The sequence below is a fragment of the Nematolebias whitei genome, chromosome 4, assembly GCF_014905685.2.
Source record: "Nematolebias whitei isolate Nwh7 chromosome 4, NemWhi1, whole genome shotgun sequence".
Classification (NCBI taxonomy): domain Eukaryota; kingdom Metazoa; phylum Chordata; class Actinopteri; order Cyprinodontiformes; family Rivulidae; genus Nematolebias; species Nematolebias whitei.
In genome coordinates, this window is record NC_056501.1 from 33924591 (window position 1) to 33940934 (window position 16344).

General features: G+C 40.0%; 1 protein-coding gene across 1 annotated transcript; it reads right to left on the reverse strand.

The window, feature by feature from the left end:
- Nucleotides 1–1891: 1891 nt before the first annotated feature.
- On the reverse strand, nucleotides 1892–12534 carry LOC119409128 (transmembrane protein 182-like). Its single transcript, XM_037675994.1, has 5 exons — nucleotides 12325–12534; nucleotides 5125–5248; nucleotides 4842–4940; nucleotides 2538–2675; nucleotides 1892–2309 (listed from the first exon to the last, which is right to left on the reverse strand). Exons 1-5 carry the CDS (start codon nucleotides 12490–12492, stop codon nucleotides 2089–2091), a joined length of 750 nt encoding a protein of 249 aa, XP_037531922.1. The 5' UTR covers nucleotides 12493–12534; the 3' UTR covers nucleotides 1892–2088.
- Between the last annotated feature and the right edge of the window lie 3810 nt (nucleotides 12535–16344).

A 16344-nucleotide genomic window follows, 5' to 3' on the forward strand; every position in this document is an offset into this window, starting at 1 on the left:
GCTCATGAATATTGGTCCCGAACCGAGTCTACCGGACTATCTGGTGTGAAAACGACCTTAGTGGCTGCAGCGCCAGTGGTGACACCTGTAGAAACAAGTCACCCACTGAGATGCCAGCCTCGACCAGCTGTTGAGCCTTCTCCACCTTGTCAACAAAAATAACCACAGATGGACCCATGTCCAACCACCTCCCCCACCACTAAACAAACTTCCTCCACGCTTTTTTTTTTTTTTTTTAACTTCCTCCACGCTGCACGGAGAGCCAGCACTCACCTTGATGCAGTTTTTCCGCGTCAGCGTGGAGAAGCTCCCAGTGCTCTCCACCACCATGGCGTCTAGACGCCGGCCAGCCAGGTGCACCTGACGGCCACACCCTCGTCAAACAAAACCTTTAAACTACTAAACTAACAAAAACCACAATTAAATAACTAACATAACAATAAACATCCAGTGAAAAAAGTAGAAAAAAGACAGAAAAATAGAATGAACACTCTCACTCTTTCCGCTCCTCTGCTCTTCCACTCACTCCTCTCACACGAAGAAGAAGAAGAAGAAGAAGAAGAAGAAGAAGAAGAAGAGTTAGATTCACTCCAGGTGTAGTTGATAAATGTTTAAGTTGTGACTGATATTATTGTGCTGATTCCTATGCTGCTGGAAGTTGCTTTTTTTTTTTTTTTAAATAAATATAAAGAAAAAAACGTTTTTTTTTAAATTTATTTATTTTTTATTTAACTTGCTCACTGTTGCTGGTCAACACATTTGAACGTATGATGTAAGAGTGTGTGTGTTTCTGTAGCCTTGCAGGCGACTACAAGAATGTTCTGATTTGGTGACTTGCACGTTAGGCTAAACACAGAATGCACTTTTAATGTTTCGTAAAATAAAACAATGAATGTTAACACATTAGTGAAAGGAAAAAAAAACACAAATTTAGTTTTAAAATTACACTTTAATATGTCATAAAATAACACAATGCATGTTAAAAAAAATTAACATTTACAGTGAAAGGGAGTTACACTATGTTGAGTTAAAAGTGCACTTAAGTGGTGTCATAAAACAACACCAAGAGTGTCAAATATTTAACACGATTAAAGAGTTCAAATATTAACACTTTGCAAAGTGTACTTTTAACTCAGAATCTGTGAGAATTATATCAACTCAGAAAAAGTGTCAAATGTGTCTGTGAGTTGAATCAACACTCCTGTTTTTGCTGTGTACTAATATAACATATTCAAGTAAAAGTACAGTTTCGCTGTCAGCATTTTACGCAAAAAAAAATTACTAGTGTAAAAGTACTCAGGCAAAAATAAAAGTTTTCCATCATTTTTTTTTTTTGTTTGTGTAAAAGTTACTTTAGAAGGGTTCTTTTTAAATATGATCCATGAAGGACAAGAGGAATTGTTTTACTTTCAAATTAGTTTTTAAATAATAAAATTGTCTGTGGAAAGAAACCAGAGTACTGGGAGAAAACTCGCATTTGCACTGGGAGAGCATGTACACTGCACACTGAAAGGCCAGGAAGCAAACCTGCGCTCACCACTGCCACCAACAGGTTAATATCCATCCATCCATTATCTGTACCCATTTCTTCTGTTTTGAGTCACTGGTGCCCATTTGTGAGAGAGGTGGGGGACACCCTGGACTGGTCTCCAGTCCATCACAGGAACACACAAAGACAAACGAGACAAATAACAATTCACGCTCTCACTCACAACTACAGACAATTTAGAGTTACCAATCAGTCTAACATGCATGTTTTTGGTCTGTGGGAGGAAATCCATGCATGCACGGAGACATGCAAACTCCACCCAGAAAGACCCCCGGACCAGGATTTGAACCAGGGTAACCTGCTCACTCAGAGGAGGCAGCTCTACTAACTGCGCCACCGTGCTACCTGGAAAATGTGTTGCCAGCATTATGTAGTATTATATGACACTTTGCTGTCATGTAGTTTATTCACAGTTGCATGATTACAAAGTGTGAGTTATACAAACAACTTCCTACACAATCAATACGTTTTCCAAATGTGCTGCAGAGTCCAAGTGCAGAATCACAGTCCCTTCCAGTAACGCTGTCTGCACGGTCGTCTCATTTCTTGGAATGTAGCACCCGGCCCACCAGCATGAAGACCAAACCAGAGACAAGCTCCAGAGGCACGCCTGCCGCTGCCACCATAAATGACAGACCATAGAGCACAGAAACGTGTGCATCTGGACACAGTTCCCCCCTCTCCTGCAGAATGTAGCGCTTCACATCCACCACCTCCACCCACAGAATGTAGAGCAGGAGCATGAGCAGGAACAGGCAGGCTGCAGGGAATAAACAGAGGTCATTACAAGGAATCCTTACTGCAAACTGTACACCTGCTGCTGTCATCGTTCACAGCACAGTGGCATCTGCTGCCCTCTCTGCAGAAAACATGCTTGTCGTCATGTGACCAGAATACACAGCTGACACTTGTTTGCATGCGGACATTCTCCTTCTCACTGTATGAGCACACGCTACATGAACTCTAGAGTACAGCGGTCTATATTTACCAGCTGTGATGAGGAAAGCTCCACCCAGCTTGTAAAGTTTGTGACTGATGAAGGGAACACCACAGAGCAGGATGAAGCCGCCCGCCAGAGCAGAAACCAGGCCGAGAATGATAAGAACTGTCCAAAATCCCCGAAACACTGCAGGAAAAGCCACAGAGGAACATTCAAATGTGTCTTCATGCCTGTTGTAGAACGATCTTTGAACAGATTAGGTAGAAGAAACTGAGGTTTCATCGGACAGGACTGAGAAATGAACAAGTCGAAGCAGCCAAGGCAAAGTGAACTGCTGCCATCGAAAACAACTCCAATATCTAAAATCTTATTGCAGTCCATGCAAAGTATGTAAACTTTTACATGGTCAATAATTTTGCATGACACACTTATTTTGGCAGAAATTTTGTGATGTTCCTGCAGGAAGTAGGCTACCCCGGACAGAACCGGAAGTTCCACAACTAGCTGCTTCTACCATTTGAACTTCAAATAATTAAATAATTATATATTAAGATGCAAATTGTGTGAAACTGATGACAATGTTAAAATGTTTATGAAACAGTATTCACATGAATTATTGAGGTTGGAGTTGTATAAAGGCAACATTAATCCACTTTGATCTTGGTTAAAAAAAGTTATTTAATTATTATAGGTAGGCCTGTCACGATAACAAATTTTGTCGAGCGATTAATTGTATCAGAAATTATTGCGATAAACAATAATATTGTTTAAAATTTGACAGTGATTAGTCATTATTTTCAAATTTAAGAAGAAATGTTAGTTAATTTTTGTGTGTAGTACATTTTTGACCACTGGATGGCAGTATAAGACTGTTTGAACTGAAGGATGGATAGTGAGGTAGCGAGCAGCATGTCTACTTAAGAAAAATGGGAGGGAGGCCCCTTGACGTGACATGGGCTGTCTCTCCTTCCTGTTTTTCGGTTTTGAAAATGGCGGACGCTCAGTGTGGGCTGAGCTCTTTAGCATAGCATTTTTCACACACAGCTTTTAATTAAAAAAAAAATCAGTAAACAAGTTCTCAGCTTCTTTTTGCAGAGAAAAACAACTTTTTACACAAAGGCACGGGTTTCAATCGTGAATTTTGGAGCTTCAGTGAGACGGAGGTTTTATCCTCGAGGTCGGCCTGTTAGCTTAGCTCGTAGCTTAGCTTCTCAGCTGAGCTGCTTTTAACCATCCAAAAACACAATTTTGGACGATTAAAACAGATTTTAAAGAGAAAAGTGAAAGGGAGGAGTTAGTGAAGAGCACCGGAGTTGAGCCTTTTGTCATCCAGTGTCTTCAGTAGAAAGAGAGACTCGACGAAACAATAAAGCCGATAAATGAAAATGAGGTCGATCATTTTCATTTAGCATGTGATTAATTGATTTATTGTTTATTGTTTATCGCGGCAGACCTAATTATAAAATGAAACTATTATTTTCAACATATCACCCGCTGCCTTGTATGATGAAGTTTTAAACAAAGATCTCAACACAGTCCATTAGAGCTTGGAGCATGTGTTGAGGATGACTCTCAAGCTTTCTTTCCAATTTGTCTAATGGTTTGTGGAATATTTTGCTAACCGTCAAACAAACAACCAGTGTGTGACAGGAACAGGCAATCACACAGTTACCTGCCTTTCATTGCAGTGAGTGATAATTATGTGAACAAGCCTCCTTTTCTAAACCAGTTATCTCAATGAGTTGCAACTGATGGAAAGTAATTAGAGACTCATACCTGCAAGATGAAATACAAACTTTTACTTGGAATCTTATTGCGTTCATACTTAAGACATGTTTAAGTACTTACAGTATATTGAGGGGAAAAAAGCAACATTTGAAGAACATTCTTGTAAATTACATGCATTAATTCTTCCTCAAAAGTTCATCACAAAGTGTCTTAACTTTGTCTCAGTTTGATTACAGCTTGTTCTCTTTTAAGTCTCCAATCAGTTATAGTTTGGTCTGCAAACACTCTTAAAGTGGTCTCACAATTCTTGAACTTTCTGACTCGCAAAAGCAACATTGATAAGGTTCTGACATGTAGATGTCTGGAACAACTGTGACCTTTTTGAGAGAGATTGAGTTACTTGCCCTTGCAACAAAATAGCAATTAATACGAGAACGGCTGTGAATTTTTAGAGCCATTTTGGAGATTCCCTACTACGTGATACAGTATTCTCAATATATCAGCAATAATCACAGCCCAGTAAGACAAAAGCTTAAAAACTATTGTAAAGGGACAAAGTGAATTTTTTTTTTTTTTTTTTTTTTTGAACGCATATGTGTACAGATAAAAAAGAAAGTAGTTTACCTGCAGTAGCATCATATTTCTGATGAGGAACTTGTCCAGTTGCAACGGGCAGTGGGAAGAGGTAGCCCTGAATACACACCTTTTGCTCTGGTTGGTTTGCTACAATTAAAAAAGTCACATAAGAATCTTCAAAACCTAAATATGTTTTGTGGTCATAGTAAGAAACTAGAAAAAATAAACTAAAGCTAAAAACAACTATTACACTCGTGAGCAGGAAGTACATGATAGAAACATAAAAACAACATTTTTGTGACCTCAGAACAAGAAAGATTAGTCTACTTACTGAAGAGAGTGGCCAGAATGGCATGTGTCGAGGGCTCCACCTGAAACAGACAGCGCCAGAAAAACCCTTCGTGGTGCAGATTGAGAAGCTGAGGCCAGACAGTCACAGCTTCTTGTATTGGGATCTAAAAAAATAATGTCACAGAAACATGGTGTAAAACTCTAATTGTTTTATTCTTACTTCCTGTCATCATCGTCAACACGTGTCTGTAAAAGCAGCTCTGTGTGATCCAGGATCAAAAGTGGTTCTGATTACTTCTGATCTGCAAAGTTTCCTACAGGAAACTTTTAAAGGTAGATCATTTTATTTCAATTTTGAACAGTTAAAAATTTAAACAAAACCATAAAAACATAAATTAAAAATAACGTAAATATTTCCACCAAAATATTCAAAAATGGAGCAGGAAGAAGCAACGGCTAATCCAGTCCTGTCCCTAAATTTACATACACATTCTGAACCAAAACAGTTTTGTAAAACAAAATTTAAGAACACAAAAAACGCAAAGTGTAGACCGAAAAAAAAGTGTAGACAGAAGCACAAGCTTATTATACTTCACTTGTTATACATCAAAATCAAAGCAGCAGAATATTTTCCTGTATAATTTTCTCAAACATATCAACGAATTTCAGCTAAATTGATAGACAAATTCATAAAAAACAAAACACAAAAAAGGAAAAGGAGAAAAAACAAACAAAAAAAACTATCAAACTTTATTATATTTGTTTAGTAAATGATTTTTATACATTTTTTTATTTAAAGAGTGAAAAACACAGTTGAATCTCCTTACGACAACTATTCCACACCTGAATCCTTCTAACTGAAGTACAGTTGTTTTAAATATTTGTCCTAACTTTTGTTTTATTTTAATAAATCCTTTCGTAAATCATAGTTTATCTCTTAAATTTTGAACCACTTTTGTATACACCTTGGATGGAGTTTATTATAGGCTTTGAACATAATCAGTGCTGTTCTGAGTTCTACTATATCATAAAAAATAAAAAAACTTTGTGAGCATGCAGGAATAATTCTCTCCACCCAGTTGTCAAATATATGATTGATAGAGTCGAACAACACAACAAATTTAATCATGTTTTTTTGTTGAAAATGAAAGACTTTGTTCAGCTGTTGTGTTTTGGAAGAGCTCACAGGAGGATTACAGATCTATCCATTGATTTGTGTTTTGTGAACATTTTCATTGCTTCTGTATAGAAGAATAAACTGGAAGATTAAAGCGGTAATCCACTGAATCTTTACATGAAGATCAAACCATGGAATGTGTCTGTCTGTGAAAACACTTGTTGTTTATACCCAGTGATTAATTTGAGACGGAACTCTCTTGTTTTTACAGGGTGCGTTCTGGCAACTTTTGGCTTGGATCTGGCAACTCTCAGTCTTACTAATAATAAAGTTATGAATAAATATGACTGTCTTGTCGTTTGGGGAGCCATGCTTGAACTGTGTCGCTCCCCTCTGCTGCTGAGACAATAAATAACTCCTCAGTCCTCAGCTGCTGTTTTAAAGAAGCTCTGGACGCTTGTCACTCACAGCACGCATGCGACAAAGAGTATAACTCAAAGCGAGAGTCATACCTGCCCCTCTTTTTCTCTTTCACGTTGACAAAATGTTTTAGTTTTATCAATGAGTTTGTCAAAGCACAATGTTGTTGTAAATACAGAAGGAACATTTAATAAAATAAATGTTAGGACTCTATTCTTTGCTAACAAAATAGATTTTATGTCATTAAACAACTTGTCAGATTCTTCTCATGTGAGCATGCTCGTCCCCCAGGGCCCCCTCCCCACTGGCCCGCCGGCTAATTGTGTTCTGGCTTCAATTGGTTTACAAATTAAGCCCTGTTTATACGTCTTGAGGAACTTTGTTGAATTGATTCTTGAAGATGTTTATGGTGTTTTATGTTGCTTGGTGGAAGTGAACACACAAAATAACTGCACCATGAAAGATCATGTGATCACGTGAACAGCAGTGATTATAATTCACCCATTCATTCATTAACTTTACCCACTTCTTCCTTTCCAGGGGTTGCTAGTGCACACGTCCAGGAATCACCGTGAGAGAGGCGAGGCACACTCTGGACAGGTCTCCAGTCCATCACAGGGCCACGTAGAGACAAATGAGACAAACAACCATTCACTCTATCAGTCACACCGAGGGACAATTAGTGTTGCCAATTAGCCTAGCATGCATGTTTTTGGTCTGTGGGAGGAAAATGATAAAAATATCAGATCAAATGGATAACAGAGTTATGCATTTACCCAGTTATCCACCACATAATACTGGTCAGTATTGGTCCGTTTACATGAACTCCATTCAGCCATTCTCAGGTCGGCCCAGTGAATCTTTACATTGGGTGTATCCCAATGTAATGTGATTTTTTTCTTCCGTTTTAAATCACATTTCAAATCAGTTTCCTCCCCTTAGCAACCTGGAACCACAGGCCTGCGGGGTATCGGCCCAAAGTAAGCCTAAAGCTAAAACTAAACGCTCAGCTAACCACCGATACGTTCACGTCTCAAATTATTCTTCTCCCGTTCAAAACCACATTTCAAACCAGAACCTCGGCCCCACTGGGTGACAGTACAAAGAAAAAAATAATACTCAAATTAAGCCCTCGGTCAATCACCGACCTGTTCAACTCTCAAATCGATTTTCCGTGCTTAGTGAGACGCCCGCTGAGGAGCAGACTCTCTTGTTGTTGGCTGCTCCATAGTTCGAAATGTAGTACTTGCGACTCATACCACAGTGAAATGCATTTCAGGGGCTAGAGCAGGCGACACTGAATCTCACCTTAAACTCCTGCCTAAGCTAAGGCGACATACAATAAAATCATTATTCACGTCAGAAAAAATGACACTCGGCTACGCAAATCAGAGATCACTAAAATTAATGTTGCTTCAGTGTGCAACTTCGCAAAAACTATGTATGACTCTGTAGTTTTCTCCGGCCCCCTCCCCAACCTGTCCAACGAATACATACTTAGCCGTATGTTGGCTTTTGTCCAGGTGGTGCTCTGAAAACAACGTAGGATTTGTAGACAACTGGAGTGCATTTTGGAGAAAACCCGGTCTGATGTGGAGAGATGGAATCCATCCCACCTTAAATGGAGCAACACTTCTGTCTAAAATCTTAGTTGATTCAGTTGAACATCCAAATTGTTGAAAATTAATGGTCCAGTCTAGGAATCAGTCCAGGAAGCAGAGATGTAGTCTTACACACTTCTCTGCTTCTTCTCTGTTACCCACCCAAACCCCATCGAAACAGTGTCAACTCGCACATGGCTCAACTAAAATAAACCAAAAATGAGCTCTAAAAATATTAACTATAAAAATCTTATTAAAATAAACACAACTACTTTACCAGAACAAAAAATTCAAAAAAAAAACATTAAATGTGGATTATTGAACATCAGATCTCTTTCCTCTAAATCCCTGTTAGTTAATGAACTGATAACTGATCATCTTATTGATTTATTCTGTCTGACAGAAACTTGGCTACAACAGGAGGATTTTGTTAGTATAAATGAATCCACTCCTGTTAATTATTTAAATTTTCATGTCCCTAGAACAACTGGCTGAGGTGGAGGAGTAGCTTCTATTTCTCAGTTGGGACTATTAGTTAATACTAAACCAATTAGTTGTTATAATACTTTTGAATCACTGTCTCTAAGTCTATCCCATCCTAAATTGAAAACAGAATGGCCACTCTCACTAGTTGTTGTATATCGTCCACCAGGCGACTATGATTAGTTTTTATCTGAATTCTCAGAATTCTTAACTGACTTATTATTGAATACTGATAAATTCATAATAATGGGTGGGTTCAATATTCATGTAGATGTTGAAAGTGATATTTCAAGCATTGCATTTAAATTCTTAATAGAGTCAATTAGTTTTACCCAAAATGTCCGCACATCTACTCATTCTCATCATCACACCCTTGACCTAGTTCTGACCTATGGCATCGAGATTAATAACAGTAATATTTCCTCAAAGTCCTGTTGTGTCTGACCATTTTTTAATAACCTTTGAGTTTACATTAAATGACTACACGGTCACTGAGAGTAAATTTCATCTCAGCAGGTGTTTATCAGTCAGTTGGAAACATGTCAATGCCTGTAAAGACATTTACTGTATGTATGTTTGGCTGATCTGGTGTGGGAGGAGAGGAAGGAATTTTGTTCTATGTTATTTTATTTTATTTCTTTTCTCTTTTGTGTGTGTTCAAACAACAACAAAAAAATCAATAAAAAGACTTGGATATAAAAATAAAAAAAGTTGTACTGCAGCCAGCCACAGGGGGTCCTCATCCTTTGTGGCTTCAACTTCCAGCTTCTGGTACTGTGTCTTTGTGTAATACAGTACACTTGACACATTTAATTTGAAGTGCTGCTGCACCTACATGAAGCTTCAGAAACTTTGCAGCTTTTGTCAGTGTCATATGCTATGTTTCAAACTTGGATATTGAGTTTGTCAGAATCAATACATTGTGACTAATGATGCTCTTGTTGTTTTTTCTTATTTTAGCTCATCCATGCTTCATGGGTCACCACAACAAGCAAACTCGCATGAAAGATTTTGCAATTGTTTTGCGCTTCTTGATGCAACCTGGGCTGAAACACACAGCCTCAGGATTCGATATAGCATGAGTAATAAGGAGAGTTAATCATTAGACAACACCGATATTAAGACTTGAGAAGATAACTGTTTAAAATGGTCAGGCTACTACTTGTGCCGTGCTCTTCAGCTGAGGCTGAATGAAGTTTTAGTGCTTCAAGAAGACTTAAGACATGGCTCCTCCATGAAACAGCAACATTTGAGCAATGTAGCTGTCTGCCACATGCACCAAGATAGACTTGATCAGGTGGACATGAAGGGGATTTGCCAGTCGTTCGTGTCTGTAAATGGCAGAAGGCAGCACATTTTTGGAAGCTTTGTCTAATCTGAGAAGGAAGAACTTGTTTTGTCTTGTCTGTGCCCTCAGATTTGAAAAGTCCAGCTGATGGTGTTACAGTGAATATCTTGAAGGAGAAATATGTTGTTAGGGAGAAAGAACCCAAGTAACACAAGTTTTTTAGAAAGTAAAATAGGGAAAATCGGTGTATGGGGAAGGAATAGTGGAAAGAAAACAATTATGGGGAAACAGGAGATGGATGTTATTTCAAGTGGATTGTGAAGGAAAGGAGAATAAGAGTTATGGAGAGGTAGAAATTGTGGGGGTGCCAAGGTAGGAAGGAACCTGTAAACCTATTTTATTTTAATAATTACATGCAGGATAATAAAACTGACAAAAAAGTGTTGTTTTTTTTTTGTTTGTTGTTTTTTTGGTGTCACTATTGCTGAGCACAATGTAACTTTGTGTTGTGAAGGCGGAATGATACCATGTCATTTTTGTAATGAGTAGGTCTATCACTAAATCAGAAACAGTAAAATGCTCCCCTTAATTCAGTGTTGGTGGTTATCAAAATTGCACCTATTCATTGGGTAAAATTAATATTATTCTTTTTAAACATGCAGTTTGTTGTCACCATTGCTTAGCACATGTGTTACAACTAAATAAAAAAAATAAAAAAAACTGTGAAGTGCACCCCTAAAGCCATTGTTTGTGATAAATTGTGTCGCGTTAATTTTATTATCTTAGCCATAGGAGTCAGTTTGTGTGGCATGGAGGCTGCACAGCTGCAGAAAGAAAAGCTTTGCAGAGAGTGGTGAAGGCTGCACAGAAGTCTGGAATCGGTCTCTCCACCATCACAGACATCTACACCTCCAGATGCAGGAAGAGGGCCACCTGCATCATGAAGGACCCCACTCACCCAGCACACACACTTTTTGCCCCACTCCCCTCAGGAAGGAGGTTGAGGAGCATTAAGTGTAGAACCACTAGACTGAGGAACAGCTTCTACCCTGAGGCTGTCAGACTCGTGAATCTCTAACCAGAATAATCACTGTGAAAAATCACATCATGTTGCTGCTGATCTGTTTCATGTTGCTGCTGATCTGTTTCATGTTGCTGTGTTCTTTCGTACTCATCTGCTCACACGGACTCATGTTCGTGCTGCTGTTCGGCGTATTGTTTTTATACTACTAGTGCTTAGTGTATTTTTAGTTTAATGTTTTTCTTAGTTCATATTTTAGATTTTATTACTGTTTTTCTTTCACATTTTAATAATTTTGTTGGATGGAACTGGGACCCTTTGTACATAATTTCGTTCCACATGTACCACATGAGGTGTGTATGACAAATAAAGAACCTTGAACCTTGAATTCAAAAACAGTATGATGCATAAATGGAATAGCTGAATGAGGAATCCGTCTCTAAAATAGTTATTGAATCAAGTGTTTACATATGTAGGTAAATGTAGATGTTTAACAACCCTTTGAAATGTACCAAAATGCAGGAAATGGCATCTACTTTATTTAGAGTTTTCTGGGGAAGGACCCCCAGAACCCCCACCAGTATCTTCCCCCGCACACACACAGACTTTACAAATGCTTCTGACGCCCCTGTCTGAACCTCTGTTGCAGTGAATATAGTCTCTACATCATGTGCAGTCTTTGGTCTTCCTCTTAACGCTCTCCCATCAACACTAAATCAGATCATTATATCTTTAAATAACATGAAGTGGAATGTTTTGCACTCCAACATGTACACAACATCGGATCAGTTTCTACACTAGTCTTTTTGTAGTTATCAGATGACCTTGCACAATAAAAGTGCTGCTATTTTATTTGTTTTAAAGGTGTTCTACATACTGTGGGCCTGGATAATTGCAAAAGATAGCAACGTGTTATTTAGTTTCAATAACAATCCATGTTTTGTTCAGCCAATTCCACGAGTCTCTGAAGAAACTTTGCTCAGTCACAACGTCTAAAAGTGTTGTAAAAACCTGCTCATCTTTGAATTGTGCATTGTCTGGCCCCAAGTGCAATGCTTGTTTCTTCCTATTACAATGGAAATACTCTGAGTTAGAAAGATCCAGATTTCAAGACTATCTGAACCATGTAAAACATGATAAATGTCAAACATTATAATTATGACTGTCCAAATAAATATTTCTGCTGTCAGCCTCTGAGTCTTTTGTTTAGTCATGATGTAAAATACTCACACTAGTAACAGGAAAAAAAACTTCCAGTATGTATTTGTGTTAGTAAACAAAGAATTTGTGAAGTAAATTATCTGCCCTACCTCTGTAACATTGGCATCTGTGTCCCATGTTGGCGTCGTTTGAATGGTGTACGTCTCACAGTTGTCACTGGCTAACAGCCAGTAGTCTGTAGCAAAAGCTACAAGAAAACACAGGGTCCCTAACACCCCAAAAATCCCCCCAGCTAAGGCTGCGGCTCCTACTCTCATAATTTTGTCTTTAAGATTTATCTGTTGCGTCCTTGTCCCCTTTCTAATAACTTCAGGTCCTCACTGGTGTCCACTTAAATTATCAGCCCAACCCCTCCCCCCAAATAAAAAACAGAGTATGTCCCAGCCACGCCCTGGAACGCAGGGAGGTAAAGAAGCTTCAGTGACTGAGGGTGGGGGTCAGACGGGGCGACCAGAGTTATTTTGGGTGGCAGTAAATCTATCCTTGTCAGATTACCAGTTGGCATGTTGTGCTTTATGAAAGAAAGAAGGAGATGCAGGACTGTGTGTGCGTGTGCTGATATTCTGGACAGAGAGTAGAGAAGGCGAAGTCTGAGACTGTCATCACTGTATGTTCCCATACAATGGCAAAATTATTTCTCTGCATTTAACCAATCGCACCTGAGATATAATATATACAGTATATAGACCTGAGATGAGGGGAGTGGTGGCGCAGAAGCTAGAGAAGGTGGACCTGTGACACAGACAGCTATGGTAGCTCGGTGATCTGTGGTTGCAGCAGGAAGGGCATCTGGTGTAAAAAATAACTGCCAAGTCTTCGTGCAACTTAGTTCGCTGTGGCGACCCCTGAAGAAGGGAGCAGCCGAAAGAAGGAAAAAAAAACAACCTGAGATACATCCAGGTGGAGCAGTGGGCAGCTTTGTAAACGCCTGGGGCGCAATTAGGGATTAGGTGTCTTGCTCACAGATATCACAACATGTGGGAATGGTTGGGGATTGAACCTGGGACTTTCTGGTCCCAGGTCGGCTGCCCTACCTCTACCCCATCCCCATATTTCCCGTAATTAATAACCACATCTTGGATCTGCTTAATTTGTCTCTAATAAACGGTTATGTACCACAGAGCTTTAAAATTGCTGTAATTAAACTTTTACTTAAAAAACATAACCTTGACTCAGGAATCCTAGCCAATTATAGACCTATATCTAATCTAACTTTCATCTAAAAAATTCTAGAGAAAATAGTTGCTGGTCAGTCACGGGATCATCTGCAAAGAAATAATCAGAAGAGTTTCAGTCGGGGTTTAGAGCTCACCACAGCACGGAATCTGCACTGGTGAAAGATACTAATGATATTCTCATGGCCTCTGACAATGGACAGGTGTCTACACTGGTCCTGTTAGACCTCAGTGCTGCATTTCATACAGTTGATCATAATATTCTATTACAGAGACTTGAATATGATATTGGAATTACAGGAACGGCTATAAAATGGTTTAAATCATATTTATCTGATAGATTCCAAGTTGTAAATGTAAACAACAAATCTTCATCATACACCAAAATTAGTCATGGAGTTCCTCAGGTTTCCGTGCTTGGATGGGTACTGTTTACCTTATATATGCTTCCATCCATCCATCCATCCATCCATCCATTATCCATCCATCCATCCATCCATTATCTTTACTTTTTTATTCCATTTTGGGTCACGGGGGGACGCTGGTGCCCATGTCCAGCAATCACTGTGCGAGGGGCGGGGTACACCCTGGACGGGTCGCAAGTCCATCACAGGGCCACACAGAGACAAACGAGACAAACAACCTCTCACTCACACCTAGGGACAATTTAGAGTTACCAATCAGCCTAACATGCATGTTTTTGGACTGTGGGAGGAAACCGGAGAACCCAGAGAAAACCCACGCATGCACGGAGAGAACATGCAAACTCCACCTAGAAAGGCTCCTGGACCGGGGTTTGAACCAGGGACCTTCTCGCTGAGAGGCAGCAGCTCTACCAGTTGCGCCACCATGCTACCTATATATGCTTCCATTAGGTAAATGTATTAAACAGCGTGACATAAATTTTCATTGTTATGCTGATACACAATTATATTTGTCCATTAAACCCAATGAATCCAATCAGCTACTTAGACTACAAGCATGTCTTAAAGACATAACCTGGATGATCCTGAATGTTCTGCTTTTGACACAGACAAGACTGAGGTTTTGGTTTTTGGACCTGAGCATCTTAGGAATACATTTTTCAGTCTTTCTCCCTCCTTATATAGCATTAATCTGTCCTCCAGCTCTAATGTTAAAAATCTTGGTGTTATTTTTGATCAGGACAGGTCTTTTATCCATCCATCCATCCATCCATCCATCCATTATCTTCCGCTTATCCGGGGTCGGGTCGCTGGGGTAGCAGCCTAAGTAGGGAGGCCTAGACTTCCCTCTCCCCAGCCACTTGGGCCAGCTCTTCCGGCAGAATCCCAAGGCGTTCCCAGGCCAGCCGAGAAACATAGTCCCTCCAGCGTGTCCTGGGTCTTCCCCTGGGCCTCCTTCCGGTGGGACGTGTCCAGAACACCTCACCAGGGAGGTGTCCAGGAGGCATCCTAAACAGATGCCCAAGCCACCTCAACTGGCTCCTCTCGATGTGGAGAAGCAGCGGCTCTACTCTGAGTCCCTCCCGGATGATCGAGCTTCTCACCCTGTCTCTAAGGGAGAGCCCAGACACCCTGCGGAGAAAACTCATTCGACCGCTTGTATCCAAGATCTCATTCTTTTGGTCACAACCCAAAGCTCGTGACCATAGATGAGGGTGGGAACGTAGATCGATCGGTAAATTGAGAGCTTCGCCTTTTGACTCAGCTATCTCTTCACCACGACAGACCTGTACAGCACCCGCTTCACTGCAGATGCTGCACCTATCCGCCTATCGATCTCATGCTCCATTTTTCCCTCATTCGTGAACAAGACCCCAAGATACTTGAACTCCTCCACTTGGGGTAGGACCTCCTCCCTGACCCAGAAAGGGCACTCTACCCTTTTCCGGCTCAAGACCATGGCCTCGGATTTGGAGGAACTGATCTTCATCCCGGCCGCGTCGCATTTGGCTGCGAACCGCTCCAGCGAAAGCTGTAGATCACGATCTGATGAAGCCAATAGGACCACACCATCTGCAAAAAGCAGAGACGCAATCCTAAGGCGACCAAAACGGATCCCCTCAACACCTTGGCTGCGCCTAGAAATTCTGTCCATAAAAGTTATGAACAGAATCGGTGACAAAGGGCAACCTTGGCAGAGTCCAAGTGCGGTCTTTTTCCCCCACATTAAAAATGTTACTAGAACTACCTTCTTCCACCTGCGTTATATCACTAAAATTAGAAACATCTTATCTAAAAATGATGCAGAAAAACTGGTTCATGCATTTGTCACGTCTAGACTGGACTATTGTAATGGTTTGTTATCTGGGTGTCCAAATAATTATTTAAAAAGTTTTTGTTGATCCAAAATGCTGCTGCCAGAGTCTTAACTGGAGTTTGTAGGAGAGATCATCTGTCTCCAGTTTTAGTTTCTTTCCAGTGGCTCCCTGTCAAATCCAGAATATAATTCAAAATCTTACTTCTAACCTACAAAGCTCTCAACAACCTAGCTCCATCTTATATTTAAGATCGTATTGTTCCATATTTTCCAAACAGAGCACTTTGCTCTCAGACTGCAGGTTTACTCCCGGTTCCTAGAGTTTCCAAAAGCAAAATGGGAGGAAGATCTTTCAGTTATCAGGCTCCTCTCTTGTGGAACCAACTTCTAGTTCTGTCCGTGAGGCTGACACATTGTCCAGTTTTAAGACTGGGCTGACGACTTTCCTTTTTGATAAATCCTATAGTTAGGGTTGACTTGTTATTCTGCTATAGGCTTTGTTAGACTACTAGAGGACAAGTTTACCTCATTTCCTTAAATGATTTGCTAAAACTGAATCATTTAAATTTAATACTATTTATTTCTTAACTGTAAGAGTGACACTTGCTGCAGCTCCAAGATGGCCGCTAATTACCACCAGCTGTCGGTCATCTGCCTGATGAGTTCCAGCTCTGCTTAAGGCTGCAGTCAAGC

Excerpts from the sequence above, each read along its gene's own strand:
- LOC119409128 (XM_037675994.1), bottom strand. The coding sequence starts at position 12,492 with ATGAGAGTAGGAGCCGCAGCCTTAGCTGGGGGGATTTTTGGGGTGTTA. Across the intron at positions 4,941-5,124 it reads CATTCTGGCCACTCTCTTCA|CAAACCAACCAGAGCAAAAG; the intron begins GTAAGTAGACTA and ends TTTTAATTGTAG. Across the intron at positions 2,310-2,537 it reads AGCTTTCCTCATCACAGCTG|CCTGCCTGTTCCTGCTCATG; the intron begins GTAAATATAGAC and ends TATTCCCTGCAG.